Here is a 12,729-nt window from a genome sequence, read left to right on the forward strand (position 1 = left end):
GCTGTGCTGTGCATTAACCACCACACAATTCCTTGTATTTTCCATTTACATGTATTTATCTTGTGGAGCCCCAGATGTGCCCAGGGGGTGTACAGCTCACACCAACAGCCTCCACCCTGCCTCGCGGCAGGGCTTCTTGCTGCCAAGGCATGGGACACGACCTTGGCAAGGCTGTGGGAGTGGTGCTGTCAGTAAAGCCTGTGCTGTGCCCTGCAGCCCCAGCCCAGACTGGGCAGGGAGGCCGAGAAGCCAGGACTGCAGGCCAGAACCAAGCCCCCCCATCTCACAGCCCTCCTGTGTGCAGAGCCACCACCCACCCAGCAGCTCCACAGTCCAGTCTGAAGCACATCTCCCTTGGGAGCGGTGACCCTCGGGGGCTTCAGGCAGGCAGGGGCAGCCCCACAGAGCCCACGGCCGTGGCAGGCAGTGCCTACATCCCCTGGTAGGCACCCTGCGGAGGGATGAGCCCAGCAGCCACAATACGCTTTTCACTTATTAGGAAGTTGAAGGTTGCACATGCATTTGGCTGTGAATAGAAAAGGGAGTGAGTGAAGCTCCAGCGCTCAGGAAGGAGACACAGCTCTTCCCCACAGGGCACACGACTCCTGTCCCCAGGAGAGTCTCCCAGTGACCACTGCCCTCCCCTTCAGTGGGGTGCTGCCTGTGCTCACCCCTCCTTACCGTGTCCTGTACCTCCACAGCAATCCCGCACTCCCGCATCTGCTTCAGCATGCCAGAGTGGAGCCGCTCCACTCTGTCCCCTGTGCCCAGCACCAGGATCTCTGCAACCAGGACACGACAAGGGTGGGCAGGGTGGCACTGGGGCTGCCTCGGCCCAGAGCTGCCCTCCCTGCAGGGACCACCAGCCCTGACAGGAGTCCAGACAGGGGACAGCCCGCGCCCCTCCTGCCCCACGTACCGATGTGGGGCTCCAGCAGCCGGAACAGCGACAGGCTCTCGTGCGAGATGTCCCGGTGGGAGCCAACCTGCGAGGACAGGACCGTTGCTGAGCGGGGCCGCCCCGGTACGGTGCGAGCACCGGCCCCGCCGCCGGGCACTCACGTTCCACTGGAGGATGCTGCGGGGCAGGACGGCACAGGGCCCCACCACCACGTCCCCGCTGATGGTGAAGCCGCGGTTGCTGTAGCCCTCGATGAACATGATGTTGGGGGACTCCGGCTCCAGCACCGTCACCCGCGTCCGCTGGTACATCTCGTCGTCCGCCGGCGTGAGCCGGTGACCGCGGCACGGCGCCCTGCGGGGACAGGGAGCAGCTGGGACACGCGGGGCCTACGGATACCCCAAGGGCACCCCACGGGACTCCACCGGTACCGCCGCCGGGCGCGGGGCAGCCGCGGGGCCCGGTGCCGGTACCTGCCCGGCGCCCGCCGCGCCACCGGCCCGAGCAGCCGCAGCACCGCCGCCGCCATCGCCGGAACCGCCGCGCGGCCCCGCCCCTGCCCCCACCGCCCCCCGGCGGCCGGGGCCGGGACTGCGGCAGCGGGGGAGCGGGGTCGGACCGGGGCTCGCGGGGTTCCCCCCCGGGGTCCTTCCCGGCCCGCGGGGCCGGCGGGGCGGGGGGCAGCGACACTCACACACCTGCCGGCCCCGGACCCGGGCGCGCCCCGACCCGCAGCCCCGGGTGGGCGCCGGAGCGAAACCGAAAGCGGCAGCGGGGCAGGAGCGGCACGGCGGGTGCGGGGCGGGAGGGGCCGCGGACCGGCCCGGGCTGCTGCGCCGAAGGCTGCGGGGCCGGAGGTGAGAGGGGAGCGGGCGGCTCCCCGGGCGGCGGGAGGGAGCGGCACCGGGGCTCGGCTGCGCTCCCGGCCCGGCCCCGCCGGTGCCCCGGGGCTGCTCCAGGCTCGGCACGGCGCCCCGGCCCCGCTGTGTGCCCCACTGTGGGCGGCCGCTGCCAGTCGGGGCTGGACCCCCGAGCCGCCACCGGGACCTCCCGGTGCCGCTTGGTGCTATCCACTTGGTGGGGCCGATGGCACTGCGGGCTCGGGGGTGCCTTGGGGCGGGGGACCCACGTCCCTCACCTCTGTCACCCACCCGGGACTAGCCAAGCCTGACACTCCGGGGGTCACCGGGAGGCTTCCCGGCAGCGTCGGCGGGGCATTTCCCACCGCCGTGCCGTGCTGGAGGCGTCAGGAGTCCCCACACCCTTGGCTAGGGCAGGATCCCAGGAACCCCCGGGCGGTACCGCGTGAGCTCCGCGTGGGGCCGGTGGGGTTCCCCACGCGGTTTCACTTCCCCCCATGGCGGGTGCCGAGGGCTCCTCGTCGGGGCCGTGCCGGCGCTTCGCCGGTGCCGCCGCCGGGCGCAGGTGCCGGGGCAGGTGCCGTCCCTCGGGGACAGCTCGTGTTTCCGGGCCCCGTCGGGGGCTGCCGGGCTGGCACCAGTTGCTCCAGCCCCACCGGGGCTTTGTTCGGAGCCGTTTCCTTTTGGCTCGGCCGTGCCGCCCTCCCCTTGGCACCCGGCCCGCGGCGCGGGGGGAGCCGGCACCCCCGGCCACAACGGCCCGGCGGCGACTCCTCGCAGCTCCTCCGCCCCGGTCCCCGCCGGTAAGTCGCCCTCTCCCCACTTTATCCCACCGACGGCCCGAGGGTCGGGGTGGCGTGGCGGTGGTGCCCCTGCCCATCTCCCTCCGCGGCGCCGGCGCGGGCAACGGAATCCCAAAAGCAGCTGTCCCCGCTGTGCCCAGCTGCCCTGGGGTTTCGTTACCCGCGCTCCCGCCCCCACCTCACCTGCCTCCCACCCCTGCCTGCCGGGCCGGGCACTTGGGTAAGAGCCGCTGTCCCACTCCAACCCCTCCTGGGGCTGGGGCAGCGCGTGGAGCCGCATTGGGAGAAGGGGGCTGGTGTCGGGATGGGGGATCACTGGTGCCCAGCCTCGAGGCTCAGCCCCCTGCACTAGGCTGGAGGCTCTCCAGTGGTCTTGTGCCCCCAACAGCTAAAAATAGCAGCTGGCTTCCTGGGGACTCTCCACCGGAGGAGCGTGGCTGTTGGCCGCAGGGTGGATGTGGGCACCTGCGCCGGGCGTGGTGCGGGCTGTGAGACGCTGCCAAGCTTCCTGCCTGCGCCAGCTCTCCCTGGCACCCCCACAGCCCCCCAGTGCCAGCAGGTGCGGGCAGGATCTGTCCCCCGGAGAGAGTCAGCTTTGGAATGACACGATCACTCCCGCTGAGCGGGCAGCCAGAGAGCCATCGGGGATGTCGTGTCTGTCCAAAGCTCTTTCAGCACCTCCGAGAGCCCTCCCCAGGCTGCCGCGCTGCCAGGGCCCACGTGGGCTGCCTGCGGGGACACTCTGGGCATGGGGATGGATCCAGCCTGGACCTTACCGTGAGTAGTGACACAAAGTCCAGCACATCCCCCCAGCCAGCTGGACAGGGGGCCCAGGTGGCTCCTGCCCTGCAGACAGTCAGCAGTTGGTCTGGTGTGAGCAGCGATTCTCAGATCACCTCTTGGCTGTGGGTGGTGCAGGGAGCACCCCACCATGGCATGGCCCTGCGCTGCCGGGGGACGCAGCCACCCCTGAGCTGGGGGACGTGTCCCTACTCCTGCCCTGGGGCTCACTGGCTGCGGGGCCAGTGCTGCCTGCAGGGCCCCAGAATGAGTTACTGCGTTCCTGGCAGAGCCCATGCAGCAGGATCTGCCCTCACCCTGCTCCCCCCCCCCTTCCCCCTTGCACACAAGCCCTGGAGGAACCGGTTTGGGCCCTGTGGGCAGAGCCCCCCCGCCCCGGCCTCACGGGGAGGGCAGGAAGGGCAGGGCAGGGAGGGAGGTCCCCAGCTCCTGGGATGCGTGCTGTGTTGTGCTGTGTTGTGCCAGGGTTCAGCACTTCCTGGATCCCTGCTCCCCACCAGCCAGGCTCGGTGCCAAGAGGCTGGGGGTGCACTGGGCCCTTGCCCTGTCCCCAGTTCAGCAGCCCCCACCGTGCAGTTTGGGGAGCTGGGCAGCACCGTGAGTCCTGCACTGCCAGATCTGTGGTTGAACGACTGCTGCCATGGAGCCCCTTAGCTCTGCAGATGTAATCAAGACCACGAGGTTGCAATATAATCGATATAATCGCTGCCACCTCCTTCCTCCTGGGGCTGATAAGCAGGACACTGCTCCTGTGCTGGGTGGGAGAGCAGCTCCTCATGCCTGTCCTTCCTGCTGGGGAGGCTTGGGGACATGACAGAGCCCACTGTGGTGACACGCTGCACCTGGCAGGTGCTGCTGGTGCTGCTCGGCCACCGTGTCACAGCCCAGCCAAGCCCTGGGGCCTGTGGTGAGCCATGGTCTGCCAGGGACACAGTGCCCACGGATGGAGTCTGCCAAACACCCTCCAGCCCATCCAAACCCCCGCCTTGCCCGTCACTGTCCAGGCTGCCAGACCCTCTCCCAGGGCCCCTCACTGTCCTCAGGAGCCCGGGGACAGCCAAGGGACAACCTGAACCTGTCCGATCTCCACATGGCCTCTGGCTCCTGCTCCCTCTGGGTTCCTGTGAGTTTCAGTTCCCACGCCCCACTGTTTGGGACCAGGGGCTGCTCCAGCCTGGAGAGAAGGGGGCACCACTCCCTCCTCAGCACCTGAGGGTGGCACCATGGCCGTGCTGGGGTGAGGCTGTGTGGGGCAGAGACCCCCGCGCCATGTGGGGCGCAGCAGTACCCGGGTGCAGCGCTCCCTCCGGCCCTGTCCGGCATGGCCCCGGCTCGCCACTCCCATCATGGCGGCCGCCGCCCCTCGCCACACTGGTCATGGCGGCCCCACACCCGCTCCCCCAACATGGCCGCCTCGCCCGTCCATCCTGCCCGTGACCAACATGGCCGCCCGGGAACGCCGCGCCCAACATGGCGGCCGCCAGAGGGAACTGAGAGGGCGAGGGGTGGTGATGTCACTTCCAGTCCGCCGCGGCGGGAGTGCCGGCCGGGCCCCCATGGAAGCGGGCGAGCGTCGGCCGGGAGTGGCGGCAACCCTGCGGGCGCTGAACGAGGCGCTGGGGCGGCCCGGCGCGCTCTGGGTGAAGGAGAGCGGCGCCCGCAACCTGCGGCACCGGGACTTCCTGGCGCCGCGGGCCGCGCTGGGCGCCGCCTTTCCCGGTGGACAGGTAGGCCCGGCGGGGCGGCGGGGAGGGGGCGGGGCCTGCGAGCGGTGGGCGGTGGGATTTTGGGACTGGGGGGCGTGGCCTGCGCGAAGGGGCGGGGCTTGGGAGCCGGGGCGGGGCCGCCCCCACACGCCCCGCCCGCGCCGACCCCGCCCCGCCCGCAGGTGCCCCCCGAGGCCGTGTCGGCGGTGCCGTCGCTGCGGGGCCCCGCGGTGCTGCCGCTGCGGGGCTGCCGGGACACGCCGGCGGGGCTGGCGGTACAGGTGCGGCGCCCTGAGGCCTTCCAGCGCCTGCTGGGCCCCCTGCCCGGCCCAGCCCTCCCCGCGGCGGGGGCGCGGGAGGGCCCCGTGGTGCTGCATTGCCCGGCCCTGCGCGGCCCCGCCGCTCTGCGGCCGCGCCACCTCCGCCCGGTCCTGCTCGCCGACCACCTGGCACAGCTGCTGCGCGCCCAGGGGTGAGTGAGCGTCCCCGTCCCGCCCTGCCCGCGCCCCTCGCCCGCCGCTGCCAGCGCCTCCCTCGCCCTCTCCTGCAGGGTCGGCGTGCGCCTGGTCCCTGCCCTCGCCCGGGAGGGCAGCTCGGAGGTCCTGCGACAGCTCCTTATCGACTGGCCCTCTGGCTCCGGTGGTTCATCCTTCCCTGAGGCTGTCTCGGCCTTGAAGGCAGCGCTAGGCCGGGCTCCCTGTAACACAGCCTGTGAGCAGGGGCCGGGCACGGCCACGCTGCCCGAGGGTGTCATCGGTAAAGTGCACCTGAAGAGCTTCGTGGAGCAGCAGGGCTTGGTGGGCTATGACCCCAACCTGGATGTGCTTCTCGGTGAGCTTCACATGTAGAGCAGCTCAGGTGTGGCAATGGGGCAATGGGGGTTTGAGCCTGGGGCAGACCCAATGGTGTGGGATGGCAGGGGATGGCAAACCCTTGTCTCCCAATCTGTGTCTCTCCATCTTTCAGTGACAGAGGGGATGCTGAGGTCCCTGGCTGAGCTGCAGCAAGCTGTTCAGCAGTGCCTGGTGAGTGACCCTGTGGCACTGCCTGCCTCTCGCTTCCCAGGTGTTGTTCCCTTCTGCCAGGCAATATCATTTGAACTCCCTGCTGTGCTCTGTTGCAGGCTGAGGGCCAGAGTAGCTGCTGCAGCATCATACATGTGGTGAACTGTGAGGAGGAATTCCAGCAGCAGCAGCTGGATCTGCTCTGGAGAATTTTGGACCCGGGAGCCCACACAGCTTTGCAGGTGAGCAACCTCTGACCCTCCTCACTGTGGCCCCTGGTATCTCTGTGCTCCAGACTAGGTTTACAGCAGGGCTGGATTTCACCCAGTTCTCCTGCAGTGCATTTTGGTGGAGCTTCTGAATCTCTGACAGCCTCTCCTCTGTCTTTCAGAAACACCTTGTCTGTGGGCCAGTGAAGGTGACCAATCCCTCATCACCCATCAGGGCAGACCAGTACTTCCAGTGAGTTGGTGTGCAAGGCACCTGTTGCTCCCTTGCTTGCCAAGGCTCCCTGTGCTCTGCCCGGCCCCGTGGGCACCCAGGCACCCAGTCATGGCTGAGTGAGCTGCTGGCACACAGAGAGCTCTGTGCACTCCCTCCATCCTGCTTTCCATGGCCACAGGGCTGTTTCAGGAGAACTGGAGGTACCTTCTCCAGCAGTGCTGCTTCTGCCTCTCTCCATGCTGCTAAGAGGAAAGGCAGTGGCAGAAGCTGGGTGGTTCCTAAAAGCCCTCTCCAGGCAGCAGCCCAGGGGCCTGCTGGAGTGTGGTTGGCTCTGCTCTGCTCCTGGGGCTTTTGTGCTTCTTTTGCTTAGCTGAGTCACTGCTGCAGCTGGGATGCCCTGAGCAGCCTGAAGGCTGGTAGAGCCCTGGGGTCCTCTCTGGGATCAGCTCAGTCCAGAGGGGTTGGCTCTGAGTGTCTGTGTTTCTCCCAGGCTCCGAAAGCGCCAGATGTACGAAGCCTCAGTAATGAAGTATGGGGAGCTTGCACAAGGTGAGGGTTTGTTCTGTGGCTCCACACACAGGTGCAGCTCCATCCCATCTCCATGGCTCCCATGAGTCTCCCCCTCACCTCTGAATTCACAACCAGTCAGGGTTCTCCCCTCCAGGATGGAGCCAGGTGCTGACCTTGCCTGGGGAAGGTACCTAAACACACAGGGTACTGGCACAGAGCAGCATGTGCTGAGGGGGGATGGGGCTGGGGAAGAGTGGTGGTCGCCAGCTTCCAGGAGCACCTGGCTCCAGGTGGGGTGTCCTGCCTAGGGGTGTCAGTACATGGGAATGGAGTCAACTGATGCCACCTGCATTTTCCAGATGAGGCCTGGAGGGAGGTGATTGATACCCTGACAGCAGCTGCCATCAGGTTTGAGATGCTGAGCACTGCTCAGCGGAGCCAGGTAGGACAGCGGCGTGCAGGGAGCCAGGGCTGGCAGGCCTTGGGAACAGTGGAGTGGCTCTGCACTGAGCAGCCTGCACTGTGACTTGCCTGTGCCCTCAGATCACTGTGGACCTGGAGAACAGCAGCATCTCCACAAAGGGAACCAAGAGCGGCGCCTTTGTGATGTACAACTGTGCCCGCCTGGCCACGCTCTTCGACAGCTTCCAGCGGGCTGTGGAGCGGGGTGAGCACCAGCCCTGCCACCCTCCTCTAGCAGCCACTTCTGGAGCCACAGGGGCTTCTCCAGGCACAACAGTCTCCCTTCTTTCCAGGCACATACCCACCTCTGCCACCAGCGTCCGAACTGAACTTCTCCTGTCTTCGGGAAGAAGTGAGTGCTGAGAGGGGGAATGTGGGGACCTGCACACCCTCAGCTCCAGTGATGGATGCTACTGGCCCAGAAGGATCTGGCCCTAAAACACATTATCCCTTCACAGGGTGAATGGCTCCTGCTCTTCAACTATCTCTTGCCCTTTCCTGAAGTCCTGGAGCAGGCAGCACAGCTGCCCACACCCTCCAAGGGGATCCGGATCACAGCCAACACAGAGACAGTAAGTGCTACATGCCATAGCACCCATGGGTGCTGCTCCCACAGTCCCAGCCCCCGGCAAAGCTCCATGCCAGCAGGTGCTGCCCATCTGTGAGCAACACAGGGCTGGTGCTGAGGGAAGAGACTGCAACATCCCTGGGGCTGTTTCTGATGTGCTTGGGGTGGGGAAAGGCCCAAGACTAGCCAGAACCTGCTGTACCATCAGAATGTGTCTGCCTTGCAGGTATGCAAATTCCTGATCCAGCTCAGCATGGATTTCAGCTCCTACTACAACCGGGTGCATGTCCTGGGGGTGAGTTGGGTGTCCCAGCCTGCAGCCTGGGAGGCTGGACTGCAGCTGGGAGGCAGCAGGGTGGAGAGGCAGCAGTGCCTCTAGGGCCAGCCTGCTGAGGGGCAGTTTGGCCACCAACCCCAGTTGCTGCCTCTCTCCCCACAGGAGCCATTCCCTCATCTCTTTGACCAGATGTTTGCCCGCCTCCAGCTGCTGGGAGCAGTGAGGGATGTGTTCCACAGCGCGCTGGCGACTCTGCACCTCCCTCCTCTCAGCCAGATCTGAGCCACCCCTGAAGGAGCTGTGCGATGGTGTGACAGGCACCTGGACAATGTGCTGTTAGGGGAGGACAGGGCATGCTGTCCCCAGCAGGGTGAGGGGCTGCCCCAGCACCAGCCAGGAGACACCTGAGCAGGCACTTCCCCTCCCAGGGTCTGTGGTGTTTGGGGCTTAGCCACATGCTCCCTGAAGCTGTGCCCAGTGTGTAGGGAAAAGGGAGGGCTCCTGTGGCACCCCACAAACTGTGCTGGGAACACTGAGGGAGGCGGCACCAGGAACCAGTCACCACAAAACCAGGCACCAACATCACTTCCCTCAAAGCTGTTTATTGAAGGTTGCTCCGTGCTGGCAGGGAGCTCCTGAGGCTCCAGGCTCCTGTCCGGACCTGGCCCAAGCCCCAGTACTGGGGTCCAATACACTTGTTGCTGGACAAACACTGCATTTGTTTGACCTCAGAGCTGTTTGTTCTTCCCTTGCTCCAACTGTCCTGGGTCCTGCTGCTGCACAGGAACGACCTACTTGGCCTGACACAGTGCTGAAAGGCTGCTCTGAAGGTGGGGGGGCATGTGTGGGCACCCTACAGGGTGCTACAGCAGAGGATCAGTGTCCCTGTGCATTTCAGCACCATCCTCAGCACTGCAGGGTCAGGGCTGGCACACCAGGCTGCAGCTCACCAGTGCCTGACCCTTCTTGGCCTCCTGCTGCCCTCAAGCTCCCAGTGCTTGGCAGGGCTGTAAGCACACTCCTCAGCAGGTTCCTCTCTGAGACCAGGGCTGGAAAGCCTGGACATGGGTCCCTCACACCCTAGGGAGGAGGTTCTCCCGGGCAGGGGGAGCTGACAACCCCAGTTCTTTATTTCCTGGGGAGTCACAGGCCCCTCCAAGAGGGGTCACATCTGCCTTCTCCCCCGAGACCACTGGCCTTGAGCACCCCAGATGCAGCTGTGCTGCCCCTGAAGGAGCCAAACATGCCCATCCCTTCAGGAGGGGACACATCAGTGTGCAGGCTGGGGGCAAGGACTGCAGTGATGGGCAGAGCCCAAGTGCAGAGTGCCCTCCCAAGACAGGCAGGGACTGGGATGTGTTGCACACCTGCCCCATTCCTGGGGAGCCTCTAGTTGTGAGGGCTCGGAGGGGGCTGTGCCGCACAGCATCTCCAGGCCCTGCCCACAGAGCACACAGTAGTACCGCAGCTCCCCCCCGGCCTCCGCCACCTCCCAGCAGTCCAGCTCAGCCAGGTCAGGCACATGGAAGAAGGTGGTGCTGAGGGGGACCAGCCCCCCCAGGCCCCGGTGCCACAGTGTCAGGCGCTGATCCACTGAGGCCGAGAGCAGCAGGTCCGGCCGCAGCACCCGGATACCCGTGACGTGGGCAGCATGGGCACAGGGCCTGGACACCCGCTCCAGGATCTGCAGGCAGGTCCCTGCTGCGGCCTCGCTGCTGCCAAGGGCCACCTCCAGCAGGCAGATGTGGATGGAGCCATCATCACTGCCGCTGGCCACCAAGTACTGTCCCTCTGTCACCTTGCTGACGTGGAGGCTGTTCACACCGCAGCTGTGGGCCATGACGGTGAGCAGCGGGGTACCCAGGGCTGGGAAAAGAGGCTTGGTCAGGAGACTGATGCTTACCTTGGTCAGAGGAAGCAGAGGAGCCACCAGTGTGGCCACCCTCAGGAGGCAGAGCAGGGCTGCTGGCAGTGACACCCACCCAGGGGCTGCATCTCCCCCTCTGCTCGGTGCAGGGCATCTGTCGCGTCTGTGATGGGGTTGGTGATGTCCCAGAAGGCGATGCTGCCGTCAGTGGCTGCACTGCACAGGAGGTGCCTCCTAGAAGGGAAGTGTAGGGGGAGCCTCTGGCCACAGCCCTGAGGATCCCCACTAAGATCTGTGGAAATGGCAGAACAGCCTCCCTGACTTCCTCCCTTCCCTCCTCTCGCTGAGCTGCCATGCCTATGAGGAGAAATGCTTCTCTCCAGAGCCCAGCATTCGGGGCTCACCTCTCCCCTCCTGTCCCTGTGTGCAGAAACGCCTCCACCTTCAGCACACAGCGCTGGTGGTGAAATGACTCTGCCACCAGCACCAAATTCCGAGCAGCCTCCAGCAGCCCAAAGACCCTGCAATGGAGCAGAGGGCAGTTGGCTGTGGGAGGAGGGAGCTCCTGGTATCTCTGCCCCAATTCCCACCATGCACTGCCTTGTTCCCTGTGCAGAACAGGCCACACTCATGGCAGTGGCTTCCCATGTAGAGCCTGTTCTGCTTCCATCACGAGCCCCAGCTCTGTTCTCCCTGCCAGGTTGCACCATGGCTCCTCACCGGACTGATCCATCGCTGCAGGCAGCAGCCAGGAACTTCCAGGGTGTCAGCAGCTGCTTGGTGCTGGTGCCAGGTACAACAGAGAGGCACATGTACCTGTAGCAAAGATACAATGCTCACCAATGCCTTGGTGACACTTGTGGCCCTGGGGAGGTGAATGGCCCAGGAGAGCAGCCCAAGCCCAGTGCTGGATGCAGCTCTGAGCACTCGGAGAAGGCACAAGAAAAGAGTAGGCCTTTCCCTAGCCACAAGAGTCCCTCGAGACCAAGCCACAGGGCACCAGTAATGCACACCAGCCCAGTCTGCCTCAGCTGAGCCTGCTGCTGCACAGAGCAGTACCCCAGTGGAGGCCAGTGTGGTTCTCATCACCCTCCCAGATCATGATCACTACCTAACCATGCCTCAAGCAGTCCCTGAGCATCACCTCGTCTCCGGGTCCATCTTGACAAGCTTGTGCCTGTTCTTCTTCCGCTCCCAGTGCTCATCCAGCCGGTGGGAGGCCACATGGATGACCTGGCAGGCCACAGCGCTCTCCAGGCTCTCCACAGCACTCTCTGGGTCCCCAGCACACAGCAGCCGGTAGCACTCGATCTGCGCCCGGCCACCCGCAGAGAAGAGCAGGGCAGACAAGCCCTTCTCACCAAAGCCCTTGTCTCCAGGTCCCGTGGGGCTGGCCAGTGCCAGTGTCCTCACACTGGAAATGTGGTCACTGAGGCGAGCGAGGGGCACGGCTGCCCGAGAGCGCTCACTGAGTGCCAGGACACAGGCTGTGGTGTCCTCGCTGCCAGTGACCAGCACGTTAAGGGCAGCATGGCCAGGCAACTCCATGGCCCCCAGACGCCGTACACAGGTGATCTCCCGCCCGTGCAGGGATGCCAGCAGCACCTGCTGCTCGCAGGGCTCAGCCTCACAGCAGTACAGCATCACATCCCCAGACCTGATGAAGGCAAAGACCTCAGCCCAGGGGCTGCTGCAGTAGCTCCAGGAGCGGTGCCCACCCCCACAGGGGATGCAGTGGAGGTTCTCGCTAGTCCTGCTGCTCCACACCACAAAGTTGTCAGCGTGAAAGCCCAGCACGAGCAGGTCCCCGTCTGGGGTGAAGCGCAGCTCCTCGATCCACTGCAGCCCTTTGCAGGGCCTGTGCTTCCGCAGAACCTCCAGCTGCTGGTCCTGCAGGTGGAGCTGGCGGTAGACACCATCACGGCCAGTGCTGTAAATGTAGCCCTTGTGGCAGGTCACCGAGGTAACCCCTGTCTTCCCGTGGAGCCCAAAGAGCACGGACAACGGGGACTCAAGAGGAAGGACCCCTTTGTGTGACAAGCAAGACAGCTCCAACTCGCTGCTAGAGTCCTCACTGACTGAGTCGGTGACACCATTAGCAATGCCGGTGCTTTCTGCAGCCCGCCTCGAGGAGCTGCTGCAAGAGAAGAGGAGGAGGGAGCCCCGGCGGTCACCGCAGACCAGGAGCTCTCCCTGGGGCAGGAAGGCAGCGCAGGTGTGCCAGCGCTGCTTGCAGGGGGGCAGCAGGTACCGTCCCATGAGTCGCACGCAGGGTGCCTGCCCGGGGCGGTGCGCGACGTCCAGCCAGAGCATCTCCCCTTCGGGACCGGAGGCCAGGAGGGCGGCAGCGGTGGCGGAGGGCAGGCCGGGGCGGGGGGTCCAGCTCAGGCCGAGCACGGCCCCCTCGAACAGCCTGAGCGAGGCGGCGGTCCCGGGGCTGCTCAGGACGAAGAGGAGGAGGCGCCCGTCGCTGCCGGCCAGGGCGCAGAGCGCCTCGTCCCCGCCGGGCAGCGGGGCGGCCGCCAG

At 65.8% G+C, this 12,729-nt stretch overlaps 3 protein-coding genes across 3 annotated transcripts; 1 reads left to right on the forward strand and 2 right to left on the reverse strand.

The window, feature by feature from the left end:
- Window positions 1-32: 32 nt before the first annotated feature.
- NDUFAF3 (NADH:ubiquinone oxidoreductase complex assembly factor 3) lies at window positions 33-1,400 on the reverse strand. The gene is made up of 5 exons (XM_027640208.1): window positions 1,375-1,400; window positions 1,063-1,255; window positions 920-986; window positions 682-782; window positions 33-526 (listed from the first exon to the last, which is right to left on the reverse strand). Exons 2-5 carry the CDS (start codon window positions 1,210-1,212, stop codon window positions 431-433), a joined length of 414 nt encoding a protein of 137 aa, XP_027496009.1. The 5' UTR covers window positions 1,213-1,255; window positions 1,375-1,400; the 3' UTR covers window positions 33-430.
- A 3,296-nt stretch (window positions 1,401-4,696) lies between these two features.
- On the forward strand, window positions 4,697-9,049 carry DALRD3 (DALR anticodon binding domain containing 3). The gene is made up of 13 exons (XM_027640205.1): window positions 4,697-5,092; window positions 5,254-5,543; window positions 5,622-5,902; window positions 6,038-6,096; window positions 6,195-6,317; window positions 6,467-6,537; window positions 7,010-7,068; window positions 7,389-7,471; window positions 7,573-7,696; window positions 7,785-7,843; window positions 7,950-8,063; window positions 8,286-8,354; window positions 8,499-9,049. Exons 1-13 carry the CDS (start codon window positions 4,712-4,714, stop codon window positions 8,616-8,618), a joined length of 1,833 nt encoding a protein of 610 aa, XP_027496006.1. The 5' UTR covers window positions 4,697-4,711; the 3' UTR covers window positions 8,619-9,049.
- Window positions 8,923-12,729, reverse strand: WDR6 (WD repeat domain 6; the record flags this gene model as incomplete). Its single annotated transcript, XM_027640302.1, has 5 exons — window positions 8,923-10,202; window positions 10,319-10,437; window positions 10,608-10,724; window positions 10,924-11,019; window positions 11,348-12,729. Coding segments are annotated over 5 exons (2,310 nt in total), but the record flags the coding sequence as incomplete, so codon positions are not given.

This window comes from Corapipo altera, unplaced genomic scaffold (genome assembly GCF_003945725.1).
Source record: "Corapipo altera isolate COAL_440 unplaced genomic scaffold, ASM394572v1 55, whole genome shotgun sequence".
Classification (NCBI taxonomy): domain Eukaryota; kingdom Metazoa; phylum Chordata; class Aves; order Passeriformes; family Pipridae; genus Corapipo; species Corapipo altera.

Coding starts and splice junctions, on each gene's coding strand:
- NDUFAF3 (XM_027640208.1), bottom strand. CDS start 1,212: ATGTACCAGCGGACGCGGGTGACGGTGCTGGAGCCGGAGTCCCCCAAC. Junction 987..1,062: donor GCAGCATCCTCCAGTGGAAC/GTGAGTGCCCGG, acceptor CTGTCCTCGCAG/GTTGGCTCCCACCGGGACAT. Junction 527..681: donor CTGTGGAGGTACAGGACACG/GTAAGGAGGGGT, acceptor TTCTATTCACAG/CCAAATGCATGTGCAACCTT.
- DALRD3 (XM_027640205.1), top strand. CDS start 4,712: ATGGCGGCCGCCGCCCCTCGCCACACTGGTCATGGCGGCCCCACACCC. Junction 5,093..5,253: donor CCGCCTTTCCCGGTGGACAG/GTAGGCCCGGCG, acceptor CCCCGCCCGCAG/GTGCCCCCCGAGGCCGTGTC. Junction 7,697..7,784: donor CCAGCGGGCTGTGGAGCGGG/GTGAGCACCAGC, acceptor CCTTCTTTCCAG/GCACATACCCACCTCTGCCA.